The sequence below is a fragment of the Vicugna pacos genome, chromosome 22 (genome assembly GCF_048564905.1).
Source record: "Vicugna pacos chromosome 22, VicPac4, whole genome shotgun sequence".
Classification (NCBI taxonomy): Eukaryota; Metazoa; Chordata; class Mammalia; order Artiodactyla; family Camelidae; genus Vicugna; species Vicugna pacos.
The window spans coordinates 14,859,894-14,887,152 of record NC_133008.1 but is presented as its reverse complement, the minus strand read 5'-3'; the positions used below and the strand labels follow the sequence as shown (position 1 = coordinate 14,887,152).

At 47.6% G+C, this 27,259-nt stretch overlaps 1 protein-coding gene across 7 annotated transcripts in view; it reads left to right on the top strand.

Moving 5' to 3' along the window:
- Positions 1-27,259, top strand: part of TENM2 (teneurin transmembrane protein 2) — a 462,232-nt gene that overhangs the window by 283,815 nt on the left and 151,158 nt on the right. For all 7 annotated transcript variants that reach the window (XM_072947258.1, XM_072947260.1, XM_072947265.1 and 4 more), the window contains 2 exons: positions 15,565-15,760; positions 21,846-21,947. In XM_072947258.1, the coding sequence (XP_072803359.1) occupies positions 15,565-15,760; positions 21,846-21,947 (298 nt within the window). The remainder of the gene's footprint in view (positions 1-15,564; positions 15,761-21,845; positions 21,948-27,259) is intronic.

Here is a 27,259-nt window from a genome sequence, read left to right as displayed (position 1 = left end):
CTGAGTCAGAGTTGAGGGTCACAAAGCACGCCCTGGACACGGCAATCAGACACGTCCCTTTTCTCCTGTCCGCGGGCTGTCATTTCCAGGAGCATCTGCGGCGAAAGGTAAACATGATCGTTGACAGAATGAAATTACGGCTCAAGCCCCAAACGAGAAGTTCAGTAAGTCAACGGAAGTGATGCTGGAGGTCTGCTTCGAAGAGCCAGGGGGAAGCCTTGGTAAATGTGGGGCTGGCTGAGGGAGCGCAGTTAAATCCTGGGGCAGAGAGAGGTAAAAAGGAAGGTGCCAGGATCAGCACTTTCAAGAGGGTGATTATAATAACGTAAAGAGAGGTCCTTGAGAATCTGATAAGCAGTATGTTGACAGAAATGTCCCTTTGGATTGTGCTGCCTCAGTCAGATGACAGTGGTGCTGCGCTGTTCCTGTGTATTTCATCGATTCTGAGATGCACGCAGTGTTCCTCTTTTGACATCTCTGAAAACAGGAGGCACTTTGCAATCGATGAAGCTGAGAGACAATGAAATGTTTCGTGTCACGTGTTTGTGCGTGTATGAAAGCTCAGGGTTGAACCTAACAATTAAAGTGGAGTTGCAGATATAACCTGAATATTCCTAATACAGGATTTAAAAAAAGAAACACTTTCCTAATTACAGTTTTCTTTTTCTTTTTTTAATTTATTTATTTTTACTTACTTTATTTTTTAACATTTTTTATGGATTTATAATCATTTTACAATGTTGTGTCAAATTCCAGTGTACAGCACAACTTCTCGGTTATACATGAACATATATATATATTCATTGTCACTTTTTTTTCTCTGTGAGCTACCACAAGATCCTGTATATATTTCCCTGTGCTATACAGTATAATCTTGTTTATCTATTCTACATTTTGAAATCCCAGTCTGTCCCTTCCCACCCCCTACCCACTTCACAACCACAAGTTTGTATTCTATGTCTATGAGTCTGTTTCTGTTTTGTATTTATGTTCTTTTTTTTTTTTTTAAAGATTCCACATATGAGCGATCTCATATGGTATTTTTCTTTCTCTTTCTGGCTTACTTCACTTAGAATGACATTCTCCAGGAGCATCCATGTTGCTGCAAATGGCATTATGTTGTCGGTTTTTATGGCTGAGTAGTATTCCATTGTATAAATATCCCACATCTTCTTTATCCAGTCATCTGTTGATGAACATTTAGGCTGTTTCCATGTCTTGGCTATTGTAAATAGTGCTGCTATGAACATTGGGGTGCAGGTGTCATTTTGAAGCAGGGTTCCTTCTGGACATATGCCCAGGAGCAGGATTCCTGGGTCATACGGTAAGTCTATTCCTAGTATTTTGAGGAATCTCCATACTGTTTTCCACAGTGGCTGCACCAAACTGCATTCCCACCAGCAGTGTACAAGGGTTCCCCTTTCTCCACAGTCTCTCTAGCATTTGTCATTTGTGGACTTTTGAATGGTGGACATTCTGACTGATGTGAGGTGACACCTCATTGTAGTTTTGATTTGCATTTCTCTGATAATCTAATTACAGTTTTATTTTTTCAAGATAAATTCCTCATCAATCATTTTCCCATTTGTTAAGGACATTCCTTTTAAGTGGCCTTTTATTAACTCCAAATATCCTCAGATAACTAGATCCCATTGTATATGCCAAGACGGTGTGGGTCTTTAAATACAAATACAGTTTTTAGTGGGAAGGATATAGCTCAGTGGTAGAATGTCTGTTTTGCGTGTACGAGGTCCTGGGTTCAATCCCCAGTATCGCCATTTAAATAAACAAACAAAGAGACAAACCAAATTACCTTCCCAAAATAAATAAAATAAATTTTTAAAACCTATAAATACAGAAGTACAAGTAAAGTTTAAATGAACATTCTGTGTCATGCCTATGCAGCTGTTCCAGACACAGGCAAACGTGGGCATAATGGTGTACGTCGGCCAGTCCCCATGGCCTGATCTTAAATTTCACCTTCCAGTTTTTCCACGCTGTGTGAGCTTGGGCAAGTCCCTCAGCCTCTCTGTGCCTTGGTTACTCCATCTGTGAAATGGAGAGAGTAACATTATGCATTCATAGCATTGTTATGAGATGTCAACGAGGTAATCTGTATAAGGCACTTAGAACCGTGCCAGCACAAAGAAACGGTATAAGCTATTATTATCCTGTTTATCAAAGCATCCGTAATGCAAACCTGACAAGCCCGCAAACGAAACAAAACAAATTTCATTTACTTTATTAAAAGATAACTTGTATTTGTGGTTTTCTCATTGTAAAAGCAATATACGATGATGACAGGAAAAAAGAGAAAACATTAACATTTTGAGTCTGTTTTAGTCTATTTTCTGCTTACATAGAGTAATCATTTTTACAAATAGAGGGTCATACCATATGTACCATTTTTACCCTGATTCTTTGCATAGTAATACGTAGGGAACATCTTTCTAAATCTGAATAGTCTTCCACAAAGTCATTTTAAATGCCTCAAAATAATGCATTCTATAGATTAAAATTCTTTAACCAAGCTCCCTTCTTCAACATTGTAGTCCTTCTGCAGTAAACATCCTTGCCGGCTTATGCTCATTTATTTTTTAATAATTCCCTTATGATGAATTCTTAAGAGCAGAATTGCGCAGCATGAAGGAGTTACAATACGTCAAACTTCTGTAACAGTCACAGTAGCCGTAAGGATAGCTGACACTGATCCAGTGCTTTCTGAGAGCTGGGCCGGGCTCACAGTCACCCTCAGAGGTAGGAAATCTTACTAACCTCCTCTTGGGGGTCAGAGAGTGGAGACTCGGAGGGTCCAGGTCCCTTGGCCAAGGTCACAGTGCTGCCTGGCGAAAGGCTCAGGCCAGGCAGAGAGAAGCCCCCAGCCCGTGATTCTGGTCCTCTGTGGTGCTTGGGAAGCTGTTCTGAGACTGGGCACGTTCCCAGCTTACTCCCTCTCCTCCGTGATGTATTTGATTTATTTTCACAAGCAGCCCTCCTATTGGTCTTGGGAGAGCAAGGAGCCAGATGTGGCATTTTTGATAAACCACTGGCTAAAGACAATTGGAGGGGAATGTACAGAAAATAAGAAGTCACACTGGCCAGGCACTGAGAGGGAAAAACCTCTATTCTTCTGACCTCGTGGTAGAGTTTTGGTGCCTCATGGAATCGCCTTGAGGTGTTCATCAGTCTCACTGACCCTGACCCCAGCACTGTGGCTGACTTGGTCTTCAGAGCTGTGCCTTCCACCCTTCCCCTGGGCTGAATCAAAAGGCAGCGTGGTGAGGTCATCGCCTTGAGGGAAGACGAAATGTGAAATCAGTCCATTCGTGCGCTCGACAAACATTCACTGAGTGTCTGTACTGGGGATACAGAGATGAAAGGCATTTTAAAAAGACAGGGACCTGACAAGTTAAGCCGCGGTGGCAGCATCACGTCAGGAGGGTTGTGAGATGCAGTCCTGGGTGGAAGATGAGCACTGATGTGCTAGAGTCAGCCTGGCCTGGGTTTGAATCTCATCTCTGCTCTGTAGTAGCTGGAGGTTTGTGCACAGGACTCTCTAGACTCGGTTTCCCCATCCGAAAGATGAGGACCAGACCTCATCAGCTTGTTGTGAGAATAAATGAGATAATGCCTGGGGAATAGTGAGCACCCCGTGGAGATGAATCAATCAGTCTGACTGGTCCACGGCCCTTGCCGCTCACTCGCAGGTAACCTAGCAACCGGAGGTCTCCGCAGGGAAGGTGGCAAGGCCTCTGGCAGAAACCAGGGCTGGTATACAAACTGAGTTTTCACTGGTCGTCTTCAAGACTCTAATCCGAATTGCAAAGATCAGGGTCTTCCATCTTGGTCAAGTGATTCCTGTCTCCTCTCAATCCTTTTATAAATATGTGAGGTGGCAGGGGATCGAAGAGTCTCTCCTGGGATGCAGCGTCCAGTGTGTCCAGCTGTGTCCAGTCCAAGCACCGCTCTCTGTGAGCTGAGAGAAGGGTGGACGGCAGGCGTCCTGCAAGCACTGTCCTGTTGTACATTTTTTGAAGTCAACACCGTGTATCGTTTATGGAATTGGTTCCTGTCCCTTGCACAGTAAATGGATCAAATGTTAGCTATGATCATTTCCTAGAGTTGGGTACTGGAGGTGTGAGAGCATAAAACAGGCCACCAGTTCTAATCTGTGCAGGGTTTGGGGGCAGCTTCCTGAGGGGGCTGCTACCCGAGCTGACTCTTGGAAGACGAGTTAAGCAGATAAAGAGAAAAGAAAGAGGGGAAGATCGTCCCTGCAGAGGGCAGAGAAGATCCCCCTTGTTGTGCGGCTGTGTTAAAGCTTCTTATAAAGGTGGCCCTCTTTTTTAGAAAACGTGCTTTTCTTTAGCCATCACTCACCAACGAGGACATAGCTTTTCCTTTCAGAACCGGCTCTTACAAGGCCAGGAGTGACTGAGGAGGGCTGCCCCTTGGAGGTTTAGCGGCTGTGACCCTGTGCTAGGTTCTTACAGATTTACAGCTGTGTACACAGCGCCCGCTAGGAACACACGTTAAATGAAAGGAGAAAGTGGTCGACACCACGAAGCTATGAATTTCCCTTGAAACTGGGCATGCACACTTCTCTGTACTGAGGGAAAGTCTCGAAAATAGGAGATCAGGACTTAGGGTGTTCAACTGTTTCTGCCTGATCTCAAAAACTGCATGTGAGCCCTGGGAAGGGGATAGCTCAGTGGTAGAGTGGGTGCCTAGCATGCACAAGGTCCTGGGTTCAACCCCCTGTACCTCTGGTAAAATAAATAAGTAAACCTAATGACCGCCACACGCACACATGCACACACAAGAATTTTAGAAAACCAACCATGATTATCAGAGAGGAAAGGTAGGGAGGGAAGGATAGATTAGGAATACAGGGTTAACAGATATACATTACTATATATAAAATAGATAAACAACAGGGAACTATATTAAATTTCTTGCAATGACCCGTAATGGAAAAGAAATTTTATATACGTGTGTGTATGTGTTTGTGTGTGTGTGTGTTTAAAAATTGCATGTGAGAGGGTTAACAGTCTCCCCAGGAGACCCTTGATGGATACATCATTCTGCCAGAGGTGGGCTGGAACCTTGGACTCCACCAACATTTAATTGAGCAACTACCGTGTGCCATGTGTCATAGAGCTATAGCAGTGAACAAGGCCGAGCTGGCCCTCATGTGGCTTGTGGATACTGGCATTAAGGCCCCTCCAAGAATTCCCAGGAAGTGCCGCCCACCAGGGAATGCCTTGTGTCTGCCTCGTCCTGGCCTGTCTCCCTGTTTCTCGTGGGAATCTTTCTCTGAAACAGCTCTGAGAAGGAGGGGTGCTGGCGCGCTCACTGTACTGGGAGTGACGGTGCTCGCTGACTCTTGACCAGTAACCACTGATCCTTTTACTCCCTACATTGCCTTCATCCCATACCAGACGTTCAAAACGTACTCCTTTGAAATGTGAAAACCACAAATTTAGGCTTGATAAGGGGACCAGGGAAGCTTGGCAGGACCCACGATCTGCTTATCTTCATCCAGCAAACCAGCAGAGCCACTGCCAAGCCCAGAGGGCCCTCACAGGAACCAGGCCCGCCGTGAACACAGCAGATGAGAAGCTCTCCTCTTAAAATGAAAAAGGGTCCAGTCTCATCTTTATAACCGTTCGTCACAGCATTCGTCTCTGCAAACCTTCCGCTGGCCTCCTATCATACTGGAGGGAAAATCGGAATGCCAGCTAGATGTTCTAGAATGCCAGCTCTCTGGGGTCAGAGACAGTGGGGCTCCCTGCTGCATCCCCCGCATCACAGCAGGGCTGGTCCCTGGCGGGCAGCCGGTCACCGCGGCCGCCGGCTCCCTCTGCAGGCCAGCCGGCCAGCGACCTCTCCCTCACTCCCCGACTCCGCCACGCTGGCCCACGCGCTCTCCACCAGTCACTCCAAGCTCATTCTGTCTGGTAGCTTTTGCCCTGGCTGGTCCCTCTTTCTGGAGCGTTCCTCCCTGATTTTCAATGGCTCCTTCCTGGCTTCCGTCTGGCCTCTACCCAAACTTGCCGTGAGCCCTTTCCTGACCAGGGCATCTAAAACTGGGCGGTCCTTTATACTTTATCCCCGGACTCTGCTTTATTTAGCTTACGTCAGCTTGATTTAGTTCTCAAGCCACCCGGTGCACACATTTTACGTGTACAGTTTGATTCCTAAGATGTGAAAATTCACGGTCTAAAACGTGGCCACCCCTCAAAAGCTCCCGTGGGCCCCATGCCAGCCTCATCCCAGCCCCCTGCTGGTCTGTGTTCTTCCCTAGAGGCCAAATGTGTGTCCTCCCTAGGGTCTCATAAACAGGGTAGCCTGTGCTCATCCGTGTCCCGCCTCTCACTCGGCGTAACGTCAGTGAGATTCATGCATGTTGTGCGTGTCAGTGACTCATCGCCTTTTTGTTTTTTACTGAGTAGACTTGCAGTTGGATGGAGGTACTGTCACGTCCATTCACTTGCTGATGGACATTTGGGTTGTCTTGGGTTTGCTCTCATTTTTATTCAGAGCCCTCATCACTCCTGACATTCTGTTCCCTGCTAGCAATGTCAGTCCCTGGAAGGCAGGAGGAACCTCACCCATAGGATTCATGGCTGTATCCCCAGAGCAGGGCCAGGCACACGGTAAGGGCTTAATATTTGTTGCTTGGGCCAATAGTCTTACATTCTTTCCCCCTGTAACAGAAGGCCTGGACAAGACACGGGCTTTCGAGCTGTGCATCCGATCTTTCTTTCCTCTGAACCCCATCTAGAGCCCTTTAGGGCTTCTAGGTGAAGCCGGCTGTTGGCCGGGGCTCCCTGCTCACTGCTCAGTGTGTCTGCACCCTGTCACCCCACCCTCTTCCCTGTGATGTCCCGGAATGCTGCTCACTCTCTCTTTGCTGGTTTCCGTAGGAAATTTGGTCACATGAAGCCTCTTAACAGTTGCCCTTCATTTTCCTTGGATTTGGGAGTCACAGGAAAGGGCCACGCCGTGGCCTGGGTGGTCCCCAACATCATGCTGCTCTCCTCTCCGCTCCCTTGGCCTCCCTCTAGCTCCCTCCCTGTTTCCAGTGATCAAAAAAGTCTTACTTCGTCTCTTCTGGGAAAGTCCCGCTTGCACCCAAGCTCCTTGGTTTCTTACTTTCTACTCTAAAAAGTTTGTCAGAGGACAGTTTTACACCCGTGAGATGAGTAACACAGTTCCGTCTCATCACATGTGGCCAGGGTACCCCGCAAACCACAGGCACCCTGGTCTTTGTCTTACCGCCACAGCCTCACGGGAGGGAAGAAACGGGGTCCCAAACCCGCAGCAAGTTGTGTCCTGAGTATGGCCCTGTTGCAGGCCTGCAGGCTACATCAGGGGCCCTGTCTGTCGTCAGAGGCCCCCCGGCCCTGACCCATAGTGTAGGTTCTCCTTCCCAAAGCCGGGTGAATAAAACCTGGATCTCCCCCCATGGGTGAGGCCCAGCTACACCGAGCTCTGGCTCCTATTTGTCCGGCACACAGAGGGGCCTGGAATGCAGTGGATTCGGGGCACGCTCCCTGAAGCTGGCTGCTCAGGTGCAAATACAAGTCCTACCACTTAACAATTCCAGCGAGTTCTATAACCTTTCTGGGCCTCAGTTTCCTCCTACGCAAAGTGGGTCTAATGACTCGTGGTCAGAAAAGCTAATATAAGCGTCCAGTCAGACAGTACATGCTAATCACTTCCAACAGGGCCTGGCCTCACTCAGTGTTACCTCGTCGCATCATCTGAGCAGCTAGCAATCAAAAATCGGGAAAGCTGCGTAGCGTTTACTAAAGTTTCCGAAGAACTTTCCCTGAAGAGTTGTATGTCTTTCCAGTAGTTGTATCGCAGAGCTCAACTGCGTTGGTGTGCACTTCACTCTGGGCATTGTTTCCTTTGGGCCTAAAAGGTTTTTTTTTTTCATTCATTCACTCGAGATCTTTGCTGAGGACCTACTACGTGCCGTGTGCTGCCCTAGGCGCCGGGATGCCTTGTTGAGAAAAACAGACAAGCCACCCGCTCTTTTTCTTTTAAGTTTAGTTTTTTTCTGGGTTCAGAGCTGGTTAACATTTATTTGTTTGTTTGTTTACTTGAGGTGTACTTGATTTACAGTGTTATGTAAGTTTCAGGAGTACAACATAGTAATGCCCAATTTTTAAAGATTAGAGTCCATTTAGAGTTATCGTAAGGGCTCCCAGTCTTAAGAAGTTGGTGAGTTAGACTGTAAGTTAGTAGATAAGTGATAAGGTTTTTTTGGAAGAGTGATGAGTTTTTGCTGAGGACAGAAAGGAAGACGTGTTAGAGGTGTGCTAGGATGGGGGCGGTTAGGGACGCCCTTTCTCGGGTCATGATGTTTCAGGTAGGCATGGTCAGTCGGCAAGAAGCAGACAGCTGTCAGATCCGGAGGAAGAGCCGACCAGGCAGAGGGACTAGCTCATGCAAAGGCCCTGAGGCTGGAATGCGCTTGGTATGTTCCAGGAACGGCAAGAAGAGCAGTGTGAATGGAACACAAGGAGAGATAAGTTTGGAGGTGGGTAAAAGGAGATCATGGGCCAGGGACAGCCAACACCCAGCCAGGCCAGCCAGATCTTTCTTGGCATCTTTTGCATCTTCTCCAGTAAGACATCTCCCTGTCCTCAGATGCCCAAGCTGCTTCTGTTCAAGCCTGACCCTAGCACTGCTGGGCTCTGCCTTCCTAACCCCTTCTCAGCTCACTGTAAGCATCCCGAGGCGACTTACAAACCAAGCCAGCCACCAGATATACCGCCAGGTTCTTGAGAAAATTCAGGCAACCTCCCACAGTTAAGACTCATGCAAATCCAAGTTCAAGTCCTCGCTTGGCCACCAGCCACAGCCAGTGGCCCTGGGTATGTTGCTTAATTTTTCTAGCAGCCTTTGTTCTCTCCTGCGAAGTGGGGATGAGAATAGGGTTTGGGGGAGGATGAAATGTGATAACACACATAAGCTTTTGCCTTCATGCCTGGCACATAGCAAGTGCCTAGGGAAAACAAAAAAATATGTACTTCTTATTTTTGATGATGACACTTTCCACGGCTGCAAGAGGCCATTTGATGGAAGAATCAAGAATTGTAGCTGTGTAGGAGGGGAGGGCATAGCTCAGTGGTAGAGCGCATGCTTAGCATGCACGAGGTCCTGGGTTCAATCCCCAGTACCTCCATTGAAAAAACTAATAATAATTGTACCTGTGCAAATGTATTCTCCCCCACTCCTAATGTTGTAAGGAGCTGCGTTTGGCTCTTCTCTACCTTGGGGCTGCTTGGTTCTCACCTGTGGAACCTGGCGCAGTGGTGGTTACAGTCTGCCAATACAGGTGCTGTTTCCCATCTGCAAGCTTCGGGGCCCATTCTCATGGCTGGTAGACAAATGGCCACAGCGCCCACACTGGGCCAGTTGGCACCTGGTTAAGTGACTTGGACACTGGACGTAGGAACTGAAAAAGACAGGCGGGCCCATGCGGAGGGAAGGCAGCCCCCGGAGCATCACCCGCCTGTGCTCTCATCCTTCTGTGCTTACCGAGCGCTCAGCCCTTTGAAGGAGAGAAGAGAGGCTGTGTGGAGCTTTAATGAGGGATCAGCCAGACGCACTCTGCCACAGGCCTGGCTGGAGGCAGAAAGAGATGCTCAGGCCCCCAGGAGTGACCCACCGCCGCTGCCGGTCGCCACTGGATGCCACAGGAGACTCCGTGGTCATGTGGCTTCAAGCAGCCCTCACTCACAAATGCTGCCTCCCTGCAGTCCTACCAACTGCTGCGCGTGCCCTGCCCTCTGAGGCAGAATCGACATCAGGCGTCGGGAGGCTCGGGGATGCTGCCAGCGCGGAGCCAGGAGCGGCGGGCTCTCCGTGGGGAATGTCAGCGTTCGCTGCTTCGCCCATCCACGCGGACCCTCCGCGAGCAGACGGTCCAAAGTCATTTACGCCCTCCCCCTTGCCCAGCCTACCAAAGGGCAACGCGTCTGTCTTTAACCTTGCCCTTTTTGGCAGGTGTGTATCGGCGTGGCTTCCAGAAGCATCTCCCAGCTGCGTGCTCCCTGCCTGTGGACACGCTCCCTCCTGGGAAAGTGACAGCCCCCGCCCCCACCCCCCGGCGGTGCAGCCCCCTCTGCTCTCTCCTCCAGCTCCGCGGGAAGCCCACTAAGTTATCTTAATTACCATTCCTCCCTGGTCTTTGCCAAGAAGTGGGGGAGATTTATAATTGGATCAGTCAGATATTTGCGGTGGTTTATTTCTTTGCCTCTCGAGTGCTCGTAAAAGTTGCATTTTCAGGCCACTTCGGGGTGTGACTGATGACTCAGGCGAAGCCCTCACACTGCATGCCAGGGTGGGCTGTTTCTCAAAGGTCAAGGGAAAGAGAGAGACCTTGGGGAAGGAGGGGGTGTTTACTTGAGGTTCTGGTGCTGTCGCCCTCTGGGCGGCCTCACTGCCGGGTCCGGAGAGACCAGCTGTCTTGGGAGGCAGACTTCCTCCCGCAGGTCCCCCGTGAGCGTGTACCTCTCCCTGTTGGAACTGAGTCACGTGCCTTCTAACCCTCTTCCAGGGCTTCTGCAGATCTATCAGAGAGAACGGGCTATGGAGCAACCTTCTTTGTCAGCCGAACCCAGCACGGTCCCCTGGGCAGCCCTGTATGTGGGGCTGATCGTGACAGGGTCCTGGAAGGGAGGAGACAGATGTCCCTGGTACTAAGCCCGAGCTGCCAATCCCCAGCACTGGGGCACGAGAAAGCAGCGCTGGCCAACGCCTGAGTTTTTGGATAGTGGCCTCCTCCTAGTGTTAGCAGGGCTGCCAGGCACGCTGGCCAGACCGCCGTCTAGGATTCCTGGAGAGCCAAGGAGCTCCAGAACCAGATGGCCTCCTCGCAGGGCGGCTCCTTCCCACACGCCTGCTCTCCCTGCACTGGAGAGCAGCCTCTGCGTTTGGCTCGCTGATCCACCTCGTATTTCTAGCCTCCAAGCCTCCGCAAGTGGCAGCAGCCCTGAGTGATGCTGCTTGGTGTGTGTTAACCTATGAGCAGGGTAACCACACAGTCCAAACTGGAGCACTTTTGTGGGTGAAAGGAGGAGCAAGAGTTATAAACTAGGACACTCCTGGGCAAGCCAGGATCAAAGGACACCCTCCGCCTAATAGGTTGGGACTTGACCAACAAAAGATGCTGCCATGGGTGACTCACTTATGCCACCCTTAAGAAATGGAAAGTATGCTAGAACTTACTACCATCTTGGGGAGTCAACAAGGGAAAAAGAGAAGGATTAGGGCAAAAAACCTTGAAGGCATCAACATTTCAGTGGCTTGACTTTTTTTTTTTATGTGTACAACATTGTATTTCAACTTCTGTACACACTACAGCGTGCTCATCATCAAAGGTTTTGTTTCTAACCATCACCATACAGTTGACCCCGTTTCACCCATTTTAACCTCCCCGCAGCCCCATTCCCCTCTGGTAACCACTACTCGGCTCTCAGTGGTCTACTTTATTAAGTGTTCATCGCTTGCTTGCGTCACCATTTCAGGCTTTCCTCCAAGCGCTCATTTAGGGTCCACTCCTGTCTTGCGGCTCCGCCATCTTGGGCTGTAAGAGTACCCTGGCTTTCTCCAGAGGCAGGTAGGCATGGCGAGAGATCACGTAGGAGATGGCACCGTTTTATGCCAGAATCTGTGAGTCAAGCACATCCCACACCTTACGTCGCATTGGCCAGACCACCATCACAAGCTCCCACCTAGTGGCAAGGAAGCTGGAAAGGAGCAAGACCATGATGTAGACAATGACCAGCAACCTCTGGTGCAGTGGTTACTCAGGAACAATGTCAAAGAAGGAAGGAGAGGAAGACAAGAGAAGAAGCCAAGAAAGTCCAGAGGAAGAAAGCACACATGGGACATCATCCCACTGAGAACTGGAAAGGGGAGGTCACAATGGCCGTCTAAAGTCAGCTCTCAGATCTTGATGATGGACATGAATGCACAAACACCGGGCCACAGTGTCCCATCATGTGCAAGTTCTGTGCTGGGTGTGCATGACGGAGGCTAGCTGCTTGCAACTCTCCCCAGCTCTCCCCCTTTCTCTCCTATGTGAGAAAGCACATTAGAAGACAAGGGAGGGCAAGTGATTGTTATCAGAGCAAAGCCTCGAGTACGTTCCGACTTAGTTTCTTTTCGGTGGAATTCGTTTACCAATTCAGTATTTTATCGTTTGGTATTTCACAAATATGTATTGATCAGACTCTGCTCAAGATGAGTTGGATGCAGCAGTGAATTAAAGTCATGGTAGCAGAAACATTTACGGCATGCTTCCCAAATACAGAGTACTCACTGTTCTGAGCCCTTTTCATGGTTTGACTCATATAATCCTGACAACAGTGTTTTGTTTAATTATTGTTATGTTTTGGTCTTCTTATTATGCCCATTTTAAAGATAAGGAGACTGAGGCACGGAGAATTTAAATAGCTTGTGCAAGTGTCACAGCACGTACGGGGCAGAGCTTGGACTCTGTCTTATCCAGGCGGTCTCAAGCTCTGACTCCCTCACTCTTAACCACTCTAGCAGGTGAATGAAATCCCTGCCCTCTTGGAGTTTTTGTTCCTCTGAGTAGACTGACAGTAGACATAAAAACAGATTGTATCATTTTAGAGGGCGATGGGTGCTTTGAAGAAAATAAAGGACACTTAAAGAGATACAGGGTTGGGATGCATCAGACACCGTATGGTACCACACCTGCATGTCCCAGTGCCCCCGGCTCACAGAGTCTTCCTTAAATGGAAGCAGCCCTCCACGCTTCTGTGGAAGGACTCTGAGGAGCCAGCCAAAATAGCTGTCCTCTCTCTCCTCTGACACATGCTTTCTCCCAGAGTAATTCGATTGGTTGGCCAGCGAGCACGGCCGCTAGTCCTAAGCCATTTCCGTGCCCCTTGGCTGGTCAGCCAGTTCAGCAAGAGATGACTGATGCCCAAATTAATAACGAGCAATGGCCCCATACAAGTAATCACCTTTCCCGAAGTTTTCCTCATGGGGGTGATAGCCTGGACCCCGAATGAAGTCTGTCCTCCTCACCTGGGCACCAAGGAAGTTACGCTCATCCCTCTGGCTGGCAGCAATTTGAAGACACAGGTCTGGGTAGTTGGGCATTTACGAGGTTGCTAAGGAACAAAGTCTTTGGTTACAAAGGTCTTTGAAAGCAGCATCAGTTTGTCATATCACTTCCAATTATTTATTTTATCCCATAAAGACAGCTGCGACCAGTGGGTTTCGGGGTAGAGGAAGCTAAATACGAACATTCGTTTCCTGAGAGAGAGAGTTCACTTCTGTTTTCCAAGCAACCAGCCCCTCCAGCCTCCCAAGTATAAAAAGTAAAACCATGTGCTTCTCCCCTACAATCCTTATGATTTGCAGATAAGTGCCTCAGAGTCACGAGGTACTTAATAAAATGAGTATTATCTTCCAGGCTCTGCCCTAAGCGTTATCTTGTGTCATTCTTAGACCATCCCCGAAAGGTGGGTGTCATTATCCCCGCGCGTGCAGACCAGGAAGAGGGCGAGAGATTCACCTAACTTCAGGCAACAGCAAATGGCAGGGTCAGAATTCAAACCCAGGTCTTTCTGACAGCAAAAACCTTTGTACCTAAGATTACAGACTCTTTTGTTTTCAATTATCACATTTCAGACGGGAAAAACCGGCAATTCTGCTGATGGAGAAGTCACATTAGTAGACTCCTGGAGCTTCGTTCTTATGAAGTTCGCAAAGAAGAGTTAGAGTTGATGTCAGGAAACCTATAAAAACCTTTTTGTGGTGGGGAAAGTGGTGAGAGAGAACATAATCCCACAGTGGTGGTTTTTATCTGCTAAAGAGCTACGCTTGGAAAGTTCTCTGGAAGTCACAGTGCAAATGACGTTCCGATGCAATGATTTTTTTTATTATTTCATGCAATATTTAATATTTAATCTAAAATATCCACGATGAAGACAATATCAACATTTTAAATAAAAGCAGAATCCAATTCTGCACTCCACAATCCTGAGACTTATCCTCTGCAATGATTTTGAGAGTTCACAAGATGAGTCCTTTTCTACTGGGGATCTTATGATTTTCTTGTCAAGTAAGAAATGTTGGCATCCTCTTTGCCTTTTCCTTCATCCTCTCTGTTCAGCCCAGGGTCAAGCCCTGTCCTCTCTTCCTTAGAAACATCCCCGCAAAGTTGTCTGCCTTTCTCTTTTACTGTCCTAACCAAGACCCCTGTCCCCTCACGCTTGGGTTTCTGCAATCTCTTGCTAACTGGTCTTTTCGCTTGTCTTCCTTCCCTCCTCTGGAACACCTCACATGCTGCCTGCAAATGAATTTCTTAGAACCTTCCTTCTGTCATGTCAGTCACTGCTCAAGGATCTTCCATGGCTCCCACTTGCCCGCCGCAGGATTTTATTATTCCCCAGGACAGGCCCCCTTGGGTCACTATTTTCTCTCCTCTTTCCCCCACCCCATTCCTGGCGGTCTTCGCCCAGCACTCCGTCTCTCACTGACGGCTTCTAGCTCTGAGCCTGGTCTCCACTGAAACAGGTCTGTGTTTAATTGCTGATTCATCAGCACAGATGCCAGGCTGTTCTGAGGGCATGGGCATGTTACATGAACAGACCTAGGTTCACATTTTTGCCTCTCCACTTTGTCACCGTGTGACTTTTGATGTGTTGCTTGACTTCTCAGAGCCTCGGTTTTCTTCTCCGTAAAATAAGTACCGATCTGATAGGGGTTTTGCAAGAACTGAATGAAAGGTGCTGGTAGGTCACGTGTGTTTTGTGTTTGCTCTGTGCCAGGTGCTGTTCTGAATCTCATCTTATTTCTCACAACAACCTATAACATAGGTACTGTTACTTTCAGTTTTGCAGATGGGGAAACTGAGGCACGGACAGGGGAAGCTAGTAAGTGCCAGATTCTCTCCCAGGTAGTCTGACCCTTCAGCCCTCTTTCTTAACTACCCTGCTACCCCCCGCTTCCCTCAGTGAACGAGCAGTGAATGGTCTCTGCTAACACAGATCCAACATTCCCTTCCGGAAGCTCTCGGGGAGCCAGATGCATTTTGGAATTCAGCATCTGGGGAATTATAAAAAAGTTATACTGGTCAGACTGTGTATGGTGTAACACCCCAGCGGGGACTGAAGCAGTAACCTGTCTCTCTCTCTTTCTCACACACACGCACACGCGTGCGCGCGCGCGCACACACACACACACACACACACACAGACATGCACAGACAAGGAAAAAAACGTGAAAGTTTGGATTTTAAAGCTTTTTGGATTTCAAACTGCAGAAAAGAAATTGTAACCTAGAGTCGTAAGACTGTTAACAATTACTCTAAGCATCATGGGTGGCAACTGTGATGGTTACAACTTTTATGACTCTTGTTTTGCTTGCAATAAAATGAGCTTCCAGGGCAATGTGCTCAGAAGTACCCTCCGGCTGAGTGGTGGTGGGGGGGGCAGGTGCCGGTCGTGGGACCGGGTCTGCGCCCCGTGTCACACGCGGCACCCTCTCTGCTTTCCCTAGTATGACTTCATGGAGCGTCTGGATGGGAAGGAGAAGTGGAGCGTGGTGGAGTCACCCAGGGAGCGGCGGAGCATACAGACCCTGGTCCAGAATGAAGCCGTGTTTGTCCAGTACCTGGACGTGGGCCTCTGGCACCTGGCCTTCTACAATGATGGCAAAGACACAGAGATGGTTTCCTTCAACACCGTGGTCTTAGGTAGGTGTGGGGTCTCTGCGGGGACAGGCCACCAAGGGAAGGAGGGAAACCTTCTGGCTTCTCTGTTAAAGGCCCATCACCCTACGTCGTTCTACTGGGTGGGGTGCCGATCCAGAATCCTTCACTCAGGCCACCTAGTATCACCCACCTAAAACTAGCCCTGATTAAAATGCACATGCTGCTGAAATCGTGAAGGAGCCACAGTGAGTCCCGGGGACGGAGCTGTGGTGAAGACGTTGGGGCCCACCACCTGGCTTGAGTCCTGGCCACACGATCTAGGCAAACCATTAGACTTATCGAAGCCTCAGTGTCCTTCTGGTAACATACAACTAGCCAGCGCCCACCTCGTAGGGCTATTGTGAGGTTTAAATAAAATACAGTACATACATAAACCTCTAAATATGTCACAGAGCCAATAAATACTGACCATTCATGTCAGGTTAGAATTGCTCTTAAAAATCAGAGAAATCTCTAACTTAAATTTTTTTTAAATTAAGAAAAAAATCACTTCTTTGTTCCCAAGTAGGTAAATGTCAAAAAGTTTTAATTAAGTACTTGTCCTTTGAGGCATGTTTTGGCCTTGCTTTGTAGTAGTTACTGGGGAAACACGAACGTTTGATCCAAAATATCACCCTGTCTGTGCATACAAACCCCTGAACAGGCCATTCGTTTGAGAATATTTTGTGAGGTTTTCTAAAGCAAACCCTAAGAATTTTGGTAATCATATCAGCTACAGATATATTCATTAAATTAATTTTGTCATCAGGTTTAAATCTTCTTACTCATGAGAATAACTGATCCTGGGTGGAATCTCTCTGAATCAGGGCAGATTGTTAGTCCCATTTCACAGAGGAATAAACTGAGATTCAGGAAACTGAGTCCTTCAAGGTCCCAGGATGTGGGAATGGTGGAAATGGCATGGGCTTCTGGGCCTTGTTGGTTGCCTTTCTGCAGTGCATGTGTTGTCCCAACAGTATTTGCTTGTGGATCTCAGGGTTCACCGGAGAAGCTTAGATAAGATGGTTTCATGAGGAAAGTTCTGGTTGATCCTGGATTAAATCCCAGCTTTCCCACATCCTAACTGGGAAAGTCACCGACGTCCCTAAGCCTCAGGTTCATCCTTTGTGGACAGGCAGTGACCACACCCCTGAAGGGAGGGATGCTGTTATGTCACGTATGGACTCTGTCTGGGATGGAGTTGGGAGTCACCCATGAGAGCTGATGATTTCTGAAGAACACACATTGTACAGCTGTTTTTTCGACTGACTGCATATTAAGAACTTCTCTAGTGGTTTCACTGATTGCTCTGAGGGCTTCCCCGATTCTTGAAAGAGCTATGCATGCCAACCTAAACTTCAGGTGGAAGTCCCTCATCAGTGGCCACAACTTCCGAATGGCACAAAATCAGATAAGATTTGGTGTTCACCATAGCATTGAAGTTACTGCTTATTCCCTCTGCTCAGGAAAGATTGGTTCTCCCCAGGTTAGCCAGATGCTCTGCAGCAGTGCTTGGCACGAGAGCCCATGGGCTGAGTCTGGCCCACTGCCTATTTTTATAAATAAAGTTTTATTGGACCATGGCCATGTTCATCTGTTGACATACCGTCTGGGGCGGCTGTAACAACAGAGTTGAGTGGTTGCCACAGAGACAGTTTGGCCCACAAAGCCCAAATATTTATTATCTGTCACTTTACGGGAAAAGTTTGCCAACCCCTGCTCCACCCTAATGGCATAAACTTGGTATCATGAAAGTCATCAGAGAAGTCTTCTTCAGTGAGGAAAAATTTATGGGATCGGGTGAGGTAACAATGGGAGGGAAAAAAAATTAAAAGGATGAAAACCAAATCACAAAAGAAAGAAACTGGCCACACATTTGGAACTAATTTGAGGTGTGGAGATAAAAAAGCAATCTCTCGCTTAAGAGCACGATGAGAAACGACATCCTTTTCATTGCCTGGGGTTTAAACTCAAAAGGCTTGATGCACATAACGGCACACCGCGTGCACAGCCGCGGGCTTAGCTGGAGCCCGTGGAATGGTTAATATCAAAACCGTAACAACTACACATCTGTCGAGGGTTGACCACAAGCCAGCCCCTGGACTTGTCTCTTTTGGGGACTGGCTCAGTCACCCCACGGAGTAGCCATATGAGGTCGGTACTGCCAACGTTCTGTTTTCCAATTCGGGAAGCCCAGACTCGGACAAGTTAAAGGACCGGCCCACGGTCACACGCAGCTAGTAAGAGGTGGATCAGGATTCGGGCTCTCTGAGCCTTTGCTCTTAACCACTGGATCGCACTGGATTCTAGCCAAATAAATTCCTTTCCCCTCCTGTGCAGCAAGTTGTCTGGGGGCCATTATCTAACGATGGCTTCTGCCTCCATCACCGTTATCCGCACGGACACAGATGGCGGTGGTGAGATGTCCTTCCCCCAGGCCATTACCCTCACTCGCCTGTCAGAGCGGGGAATGGCAGTTCTCCCCAGAGGATTTCTCTCGTCTGGACCGTAGCTCAAAGAGAAAGTCAGAGGTAATCGGCCTAATAGTCGGGCAGACATCTTGATAAAGCAATGATAGTAATTGGCCTGAAATGTAGGGAACAGCACAGTGCTTTATTTGGCTCAGAGACTCTCCCACACATATCTGTCATCAGAGCGTTCTCCATCAGGAGCAGCCAGGAGCGCCCAAAGGCCCTGTGATATGAAACAGAAGGAAGGGTCTCAGACGGGTGTCAAACAGCCATCAACCAGCCATCACGCTACATGTCCCTTTGACTCCGAGAAGTCTTTTGATGTGTTTTGGAGAGAAGCAGCCTGCTTTCAGAAATGAGTTTCATCTCAAGGGACAACAGAGCGGCATTCCCGACGCCCAGTGCAGATCTCAGGGAGGCCAGCCTCCGCCTTTGTTAAAAAAAAAAAAATCCCATTTCCTGGGCTGACTCTCATCACCTGCCCTTGTCTCCTCCACAGAGTTTCAGCCAGGTGGACAGAAAGGAAAGGCAATAAGATTTCAAGGGTAACATTTAATTGAGTGTTGGGGGAGGGGGGGGGGCTCCGTCTCTGTTTCATCAGGACCTCGTGATTGTTTCTTCCCTTGAAAACTGTGGAAATGCTTCAAAGATAAGATCTTGGGAGAAATCAATGAAAAAGACTCTTTACTGCAGTTTTTGCTTATTTTGGATTCTCCTACAGTCCGAGATGCAGGTGCACACACACACATATATACACACGCACACACTCACGCACTTCAACAACTCAGTGAGACTGCCTCAGTGCACAGTTCAGATCTGGTCTCTTCCTCGTGGAACGTGATGAAAGTAGACACATAGGTAAAAAAGGCAATTATAAGAATTAAGGGGACACGGGAAAGGGAAATGGGGAAGGAAGATCCTTGCAGCTAAATGTTTTCTAAACCGAGACTTTAGGATAAATGCCTCAGCTAGAGGGCAGGGAGGCCCTCCAGCCCAGCAAAGAGCCTGTGCGAAGACCGTGGTCCTTTTCCCTGGGACCGTGGTAGCAGAGAGCTTCCTCTGTCAGAGAGCACTGCTCTGTCTCTGAGGATGTTAGGTCTGAGAACACGGAGCTGTGACCTCAGCAATGTCAGTTTCCACCAAACTGTCCCCAGACCCAGATGCATGCTCAGTGAGAAGCAAGCTCTACCTTGCTGGAGGGGTGGCTTCTTAAAATGCGAGCTGGCTGATGCCATTACTGTGGTTAAAACTTTTCATTTGTGCCCCTTGTTCCCAGAATAAAGTCCTTCGCATCCACATGGCCTCCAGGGCCCTGGATGATCTGAGTTTCCTGTTCATTTTTGCTACCCTCCAGCCGCGTTGGCTTCCGTGCTGCTCTTTTCCACCTCAGGGCCTTTGCATAAGCTATCCCTCCTGCCTGGAATACTCCTGTCCTAGCTCTTCGCTCAGCTGTTCCAGCTCAACTTATTTGTCACCTGCATAGATTAGACAGTCCCTCCCTAGCCATCCTCCTCTTACTCCCGCTCACAGTATCCTATTCTCTTCAGAGCACATATCACAGTTTTTATTCATTTGATGATTTTTTTTTTTTTAGCCTATATTCTCTACAACAGGGAAAGTTCCGTGAGGGCAAGGACTGTGTCTGTCTTAGCCACCACTGTATTTACGAGTGCCGTGTAGAATGTCTTGCATCTAACAGGTGCTCAGTTCATAAAGGAAACCCAAAGTCAAGGGCCATGGCAGGTCTGAGATCTCACCCTAATCGTAAGCTAACACATCAGCCAGCGACGGTTTCATAGATGTTATCAGAAAACATGGAACTCCTCGGTCAGAGACAAAGGACTTTATTTCTCAGAACTGTGTAATATCCAGACAGTCAGCAGATGTGCCGGCTCCCTAAGCCCCAAGCCCCAGTTCCCACAGGGCAACAGAAACAGGGCCAGGTGATGCCCACACACGCAGTGGGTTGCATTACGGGAGAGGAACCCAGGGTTTACTGTCACTGAGTCTCCGAATAGGCAGTGAGCTTGCTCATTCTTCTCCCCCAAGGGAGGCACTGTCTTTATTCTACTGGACAGTGACTGAACCTGCCCTCTGCTCTGGGGACAGACAGTATCTCTGTCTCCCAAGGCTTTGCACTGTAGGGACAACCTTAAAAAAGACAGTCCAGAGCTCAGGCAGGCTCATAACACATTCAGCAACCCAAGAGACCCATGGCGGATTGTCTCCAAACATCGTGTGAAACTGCTCACTTTTGATCTGCAAAAGCAGCTCCTTCTAATGATTCAGCCTGATGCTTCTTGGAGGAAGGGAGGAAGGAAAAGAAGGATTTGTTAGCTGAAACAAATCAGTCACTTGGATGCTTCTCAGCCCACCTTTACAGAGCCAGCCTCAAGGAGGTCAGCCTGAAGGGTTCATTGTTAGACAGTAAAGAACTCGACTTGACACCTGATTTTGAAAAAGCAGATAGGCTGACGGAGTTCTCCTTGTGCCAGAAACCCACCACAGCCTGGTTCTGGACGAAGCGAGCTCGGAAGTGAAACGCCGCAGGAAGAAAGCGCAGCAGCGTGGTTCGCTTTTTCAGCCCAGAGTGGGAATAAATGAGAGATTCGGTTTAAAGGAAAATCTCCTTTCCCACTCGCAGGTGACTCCGTTAGGGACAATTAGCCTTCGTAGTCTTTCATGCATGTCACCAAGCCAGTGTCCCTAACCCCCCAAGGACGGTGGCATGTCATCTTTGGAGCACGGTGGCTTTTCATCATCTTAGTAATTTAGAGCCTGAAAGTCTACATGTATTTATTTGAATGTAAGGCAAAATGAGAATAATAATCTTAATTTTAAAAGACTATGTCTATTTCTGTGCATACCCAAATCAAGATGAAAAAGTTCCCAAGTGAGCCCTTTGAAGGCATGACTTAAGAGTACACAGAACAAGGTAAATCATGAAATGAGATGGCAGTACAGGTTAGAATAAGGGTGAAATAACTGATTTTCATGAAAAGATCTATAAGCGCTAGGCATAAAAGGACTTCTGTATCACCCCAAACCTACTATTTAATGAATCCCAAAATTATACCACAGCTAATCGGTCTTACATATTTAGACTTTTCTTTCCTTAACACAGGGAATTTGTTTGGTCTAAAATCCTGAGAGCCACCACTGTCATTGGGAGACCCACTCTCTATACCTGAGGCTAAAAGCTGATGCCCCACCCCACATGTCAGACCAAATCTCAGATTAATTGGATGATATTGGGGATGGGGGTGGGAGTGGGGCTTACAGTGTTGAAAAACTTGCCAGCATTCAGACGTGGGAAATTTCAGTTTTTAAATCCAAATAAGTCATTTCTTTTGGAAAAGCAAAAATGGCAGTCACACCAGCCCTGCATTCCTGCCTGGGCTAGTCAGGTGGAGAGCAGCAGTCCCATCTATGCGTTGTCCAAGTTGCCCGAGTCCACACCACCCCCTATTCTCTCCTACCTCGCTTGCTCCCCCCTGCCGTTCCTCTGCTGGGATCTGAGATTATGACTCCGGAACAACGGTGGATGGCTGATGATTAAGTTGCTTCACCAGCAGACAGAAGGGAAAAAGTCATTGCTAAATTTCTCTCTTTTTCAGATTCAGTGCAGGACTGTCCACGTAACTGCCATGGAAACGGCGAATGTGTCTCCGGGCTGTGTCACTGCTTCCCAGGATTTCTAGGAGCAGACTGTGCTAAAGGTATGTGCCGCCCTGCGCTGATTGGAAAACAGCAAGTAGGCCTCTCAGAAGGGGTGGGAGACGGGGCACCCAAGTAGCCTCCCCACCAAATCCCACTGGGAGAGCTTGAAAGCCCATGCATGCTAGAAATCCTAACCTTTTGGCAAAGGGTAGGCTTTGATATATGACAATTGGCCAATATACCTAGAAGAGCAGGGCAGTTATCCTTGGCGTTGAGGTGTGCTGAGAAGAAAGATTTGCTAAAAATGAGATGGTTAGATTTCCTGTAAAAGCAGAAGTGAATTACCATCACTCCTTTCTTATAATCATTAACTTCTGTGTAATGGAAGATTAAGCGTCTCAGGGTTAGTAAATTTCATTCATTCTGGCCAGCTAGGCTCTTAATCTAGGAAGCGCTATTTATCTTGGTAGAATCGGTTTTAAATTGTATTATTAATTTATCCACACTGCTTTGCACGGAATGACTCAGGCCCTGGGATTCTTGGGGGAAAGGTATTATAAGAAAGAAAACGACTCTCACAGAAGAGGGGACTTAGGGGCGGCATACCGAGCTAGCAGGAGACCTTGAACATGACCTTCAAGTGGTGCTATCGCAGGCAAGTGGAGTGCAGAGCGGAGCTCTGACACATTTTAGATGTGGTCCACACTCCCGGGCACACAAGTGTACATTCTAGATCATGACGGCCATAAAATTAAAATAAGACTTTCACAAAACAGCACTTGATGTTTCTTTTCTATCCTGTCTATATATTTTTTTTAATGAAATACACTGATTACCTACCCACTAATGGGTCTGAAAAATTCTCCTTGCTCAAGAGTCAGGCATTCCTGGGTTCCAATCCCAGGCTGGGCCGTTCAGTATCTCTGTGACCATGAGCATCTGATCTCACATTTCTGAATCTCAGCTTCCTCCTCTGGAAGAGTGTGTAATCCCTTCCCAAGGTCATTGTGAGAAGGGAATGAGAGAACGCACCCAAAGCTCATAGCAGAACACATCGTGAGCCCTCAGAGGGTTTATTTTTACCATCTTTTACTTGTATGTATCATATTATATTTATTTATGTACTCATAAAATATTTTCATTCTTTAATGTGCTCTTCATTAAAAGACCATCCTGCCTTGACGTTCTGAGAATGAGGCAATCCTTAATAAAGCCGCCCTGTAAATGTTCAATACTATCACCCCACCCCACCCCCTCTCCCCACCCCCACCCCGAAATCGCATTTCACATATTCACAGTATTTCATAGATCTGCTATTTCCACCCTTCTGAATGCTGACTGATATGTGAATAGGACTTTTTTGTGCCTAAAATTCTGGATTCGGCTGCATGTGTGCGAGACTAATTCAGAAGCAGTACCACCTGTGTTTATACCCTCTATCACGCAGTCACGTGAGAGGTCTGGTCAACCTGTCAGATACCAAAGGAAAAGAGAGCAAGAAGCCACCGGCCCATTCTCTTGGCTGCTCTCCACCTTCGGGGACTCAGCCCAGTGGCAGGGTGGGCGCAACTCCAAGCAGACAGCAGAGTCCGGGGCTCCAACCGGTCAGCCTGCGCCCGGGTTCTGAGGGGCCCTGGTGGAGGCAGGAGGCAGATGCGCTGCTGAATACCTTTCCTAGAGAAGACTTTAAAGGAGGAACAACCTCAGTAGCATTTGAATGACTTCTTTTGCGTAATCTAATTTTCCTAGGAGTGAAGGCATTAATGAGAGGAAGAACGGAATAGTCCTTTGCTAGGTGGCTGCAAATGGGCTGAACCCGCAGCCTCCAGCCTGCGAGCTGTAAGTGTATATTAAGCCTGACACACATTGATGTATTATTCATCCTAAAAACCGCGTGTGCTCCAGCTGCATATCCAGTGACTGGCCTTTCAGCCCTGAGTAGCCCAGCCATTTAAGAACACCTCACTGTAAATCCATCTGTAGCTGAGCGTCCGTCCCGCATTACGGATCCGTAATGGGGTGTGCATTCAGCTGCTTAAAAGGCCTCTCGGTGTGTGTTTTGCATTCACCACCTGCGCTGTGGCGGGGCGCACACTCCAAGCGTGCATTAGCCCTGCTAGATGATTGATCCTTACGAAACAGATATTGAGTGGCTGTTTGGAGTAGTGACTTCTGCACACTCAGGAGCCGTTCCTGAAATCGGCCTTTGAACTTGCTGTATATTTTAATTCAGCTGTTGATGCCCGCAGTGAACAAAATGGAAGCGTTTAAAGAACAGAATGGCTTTCTCCTTGGCAAAGTCGGCTTCAGAATGTTAGGAGTAAGCGTCAATCTCTTTGTGCTAAAGATGTTTCTTCCTTAGCATTTTTGAAATGGGCACAGTGCAAGCTACTTCATTTGTAACAGCAGTGTGGATAATCACTTCAGACCCTAATTTCAGAAGAAGGTATAGCTCAGTGGTAGAGCGCGTGACTAGCATGCACAAGGCCCTGAGTTCAATCCCCAGTGCCTCCATTAAAATAAATAGGTAAATAAAGAAACCTAATTACCTCCCCCCCAAAATAAACAAAACCCATAAATATAATGAAATATTTTTAATAAATAAAAAGGTTTTAAAAAACCCTCATTTCCCAAACTTTGCTCTTTCATGTACCATCTTTATGACTTTTGCCAAATTCCTGTGCCATCAGTATTTCGATTCACTTAACAAATTTCATTAAGTCTCCTCATTAGGTTCACATAGACATATTTATTTGAGAAGGAACAATGTCAAAATTAAAAGTTTAAAAAAAAAAAAGTAGAATCAATGGCAATAAATATAGGAAATGTCAGTGCCGCCTTTAACCCCATCGAGAAAGGAGTATTTTCACTGCCCTGAGCATTCAAGCCAAGCCCGCTTCTCACACGTTCATTTCAAGGATCTCCAAGGATCCCCAAAAGTCGGCCTGAGCACGTGCGAGCCAGCCTGGCTTCTAGGGAAATTCAAGCCTTGAGCAGTTCGTCTCCCAAGTACAGGCTCCCGAAAATAACAAAAATCACCACCTACAGCCGTGTGGTGAAGTGAGAAAGCAGTCAACACAGGCGTACAGATTTCACTCTGCCAGCTTCCAACGGGCAAATCTAATGATTTACTTGTGGTGTGTGAAGTCTCCACTTCCGGTAGCTTTTTAATAATAACTAATCATTTTTAAGTATTAAATATGTACCAGGCATTGTGGAAAGCACTTGAAACAAAGTATCTTGTCGGTTCTCCTCGCAATGTGGGAGAAATCCTAGTTTAACTACTACCTCCCTCCCAAAATTTTTAGCTTTTTGTGTTGAAATCGTTTTAGTCTTGCAGACAAGTTACAGAAACAGTGCATGGAGTTCCCAGAGTCCACCCATATTCCCCCAGTGTCAACATTTTTCGTTATCAAAGTTCAGTTGTCAAAACCAGGCAGTTCACATTGGTCAATGCTATTGACTAATTTACACACTTGTTCCTAATTTTGCCCTCTTCTTTCTGGTCCAGATCCCACATCGTGTTTGGTTGTCACGTGTCCTTAGTCCCCTCCAACCTGTGAGGGCTGCTCACCCTTCCCCTTGTGTTTCGTGATCTTGACCGTCTCGCGTTCTGGTCACATGTCTTTTGGTTCGTCCCTCCATGTCGGTTTGTCTGATATTTTCTCGTGATTAGATTGAGGTTATGCATGTTTCACAAAACACTGTCCCCTCCCCAGTGATTCCTATCAAAGGTACGCTTCTGATCTTTAATAAGAAAAAGATTAAAATGTGGTTGTGTGTGTGTGAGGGGGTGTGTGGTTGTGGGTATAAGGGTATGTGTACCCTTTACCCATAAGGCAGGGACGCTTGGGAGGCTGTATCTCATTGGTCCTGCACCATCTGTCAGTGACCATGACAAATTGCCACTCGCAAACAACTTTTGAGCCCATGAAGCTCCTAGGAGTGAGCAGGGAGTAACCTGGAGCAGGCAGGGTGAGGTCATCGTGCTAGCAAGTGCAGAGGGGACAGCTGGTCCTCCGTCCCCTGCTTCCCTGGATGGTGCATGCCATCTCCCAGCTGTGGCCCCGGATCGTGTCCCTTCTTTCTTGATAAAAGCCCGAGCCCGGGTCCTCGCCTTCACCTTTTCTCCATCACTGACAGCTGTGCCCAGGATGCCTGGAGGCTGCCAGTTTCTGCCCCTGCAGGCAGCCGGCACACTCAGGCCCTCCTGCCAGGGGGAGAATTTGCCACGTTAGCAAGTGAGATTCCCATCACATCCGGGCGGCCGGGTGTGTGTCCAAGTGACAGAAATACAGATTTACTCTCCTGGCCTCACGCTGTGACTCCCATGCCCTCAGATGTGCAGTGCAGACGGCAGCCCCTGGTCTTCTGATCAACCTGCCAGTCTGCATCAGGCATCTGAAGACATGCTTGCAGTGAATGGAGGAATCAGTCCACGTGAATTTACAGAGCATTCATTCCACAGCACCCACCCTCCCCAACACCCATCTGAGGGCTCTGAGGGGCTCAGAAGTCGAAATGGAACTGACCTTCACTGCAAAAGAATGTATAAGGGTCCTAACACATTGTCCGAGTCAGCTGAAGGGGACTGAATTTATTTCGTGCGTCCAGCAAATGCTTATCTGCCTGCCGTCAGCCAGGTACTGCACTCAGCGCCAGAAATGCATTGATGGGCAAGAATGCCAGGGCCCTGCCTTCTGAGGGCTTCCGGTTTGAGGGGTGCACTTGATACGCCAGTGGGAAACGTCAGCGTTAAGTCCAAAATGCTGGGATGTGAACTTTAAATGCTATAGACATCATTAAGGAAAAGATAAGGAAGTTGGTGAAGCAATAAAGCATGGATGTGTGAAAATAGCCAATTAGTATCAGGGAATGTGGAGAAAATTCCATGGAGGAAGGAAGAGTCTAGGAAAGGAACTACACTGAATAGCGTCTTCCAGTATAGCATTTCATTTTTTTTTTGTATATATATAGATTTTTTTTTTAACTGAAGTATAGTCAATTTACAATGTTGTGTCGATTTCTGGTGTACAGCACATGCTTCAGTCATACGTGAACACACATATATTTGTTTTCATATTCTTTTTCACCGTAAGTTACTGCAAGATATCGAATATAGTTCCCTGTCATTGTTTAATGTGGTTAAAAAAAAAAAAAGGTTCAGATTCAGAGCCTGAGGAGAATTTGCATTTCTTTCCCAATAACTTGTACCATTTTCCATCAGATACCTCCCCTATCCAGCTAGAATTGTGTATTATTCAGGGATTGTCTAGCTTATGGTTCCTTCTATTATTACTGATCCCCTGGAGTGACTTTCTCTTTTTTTTTTTTTCTACTTTTTTTTTTCTACTTTTACCCTCTTTGGTGT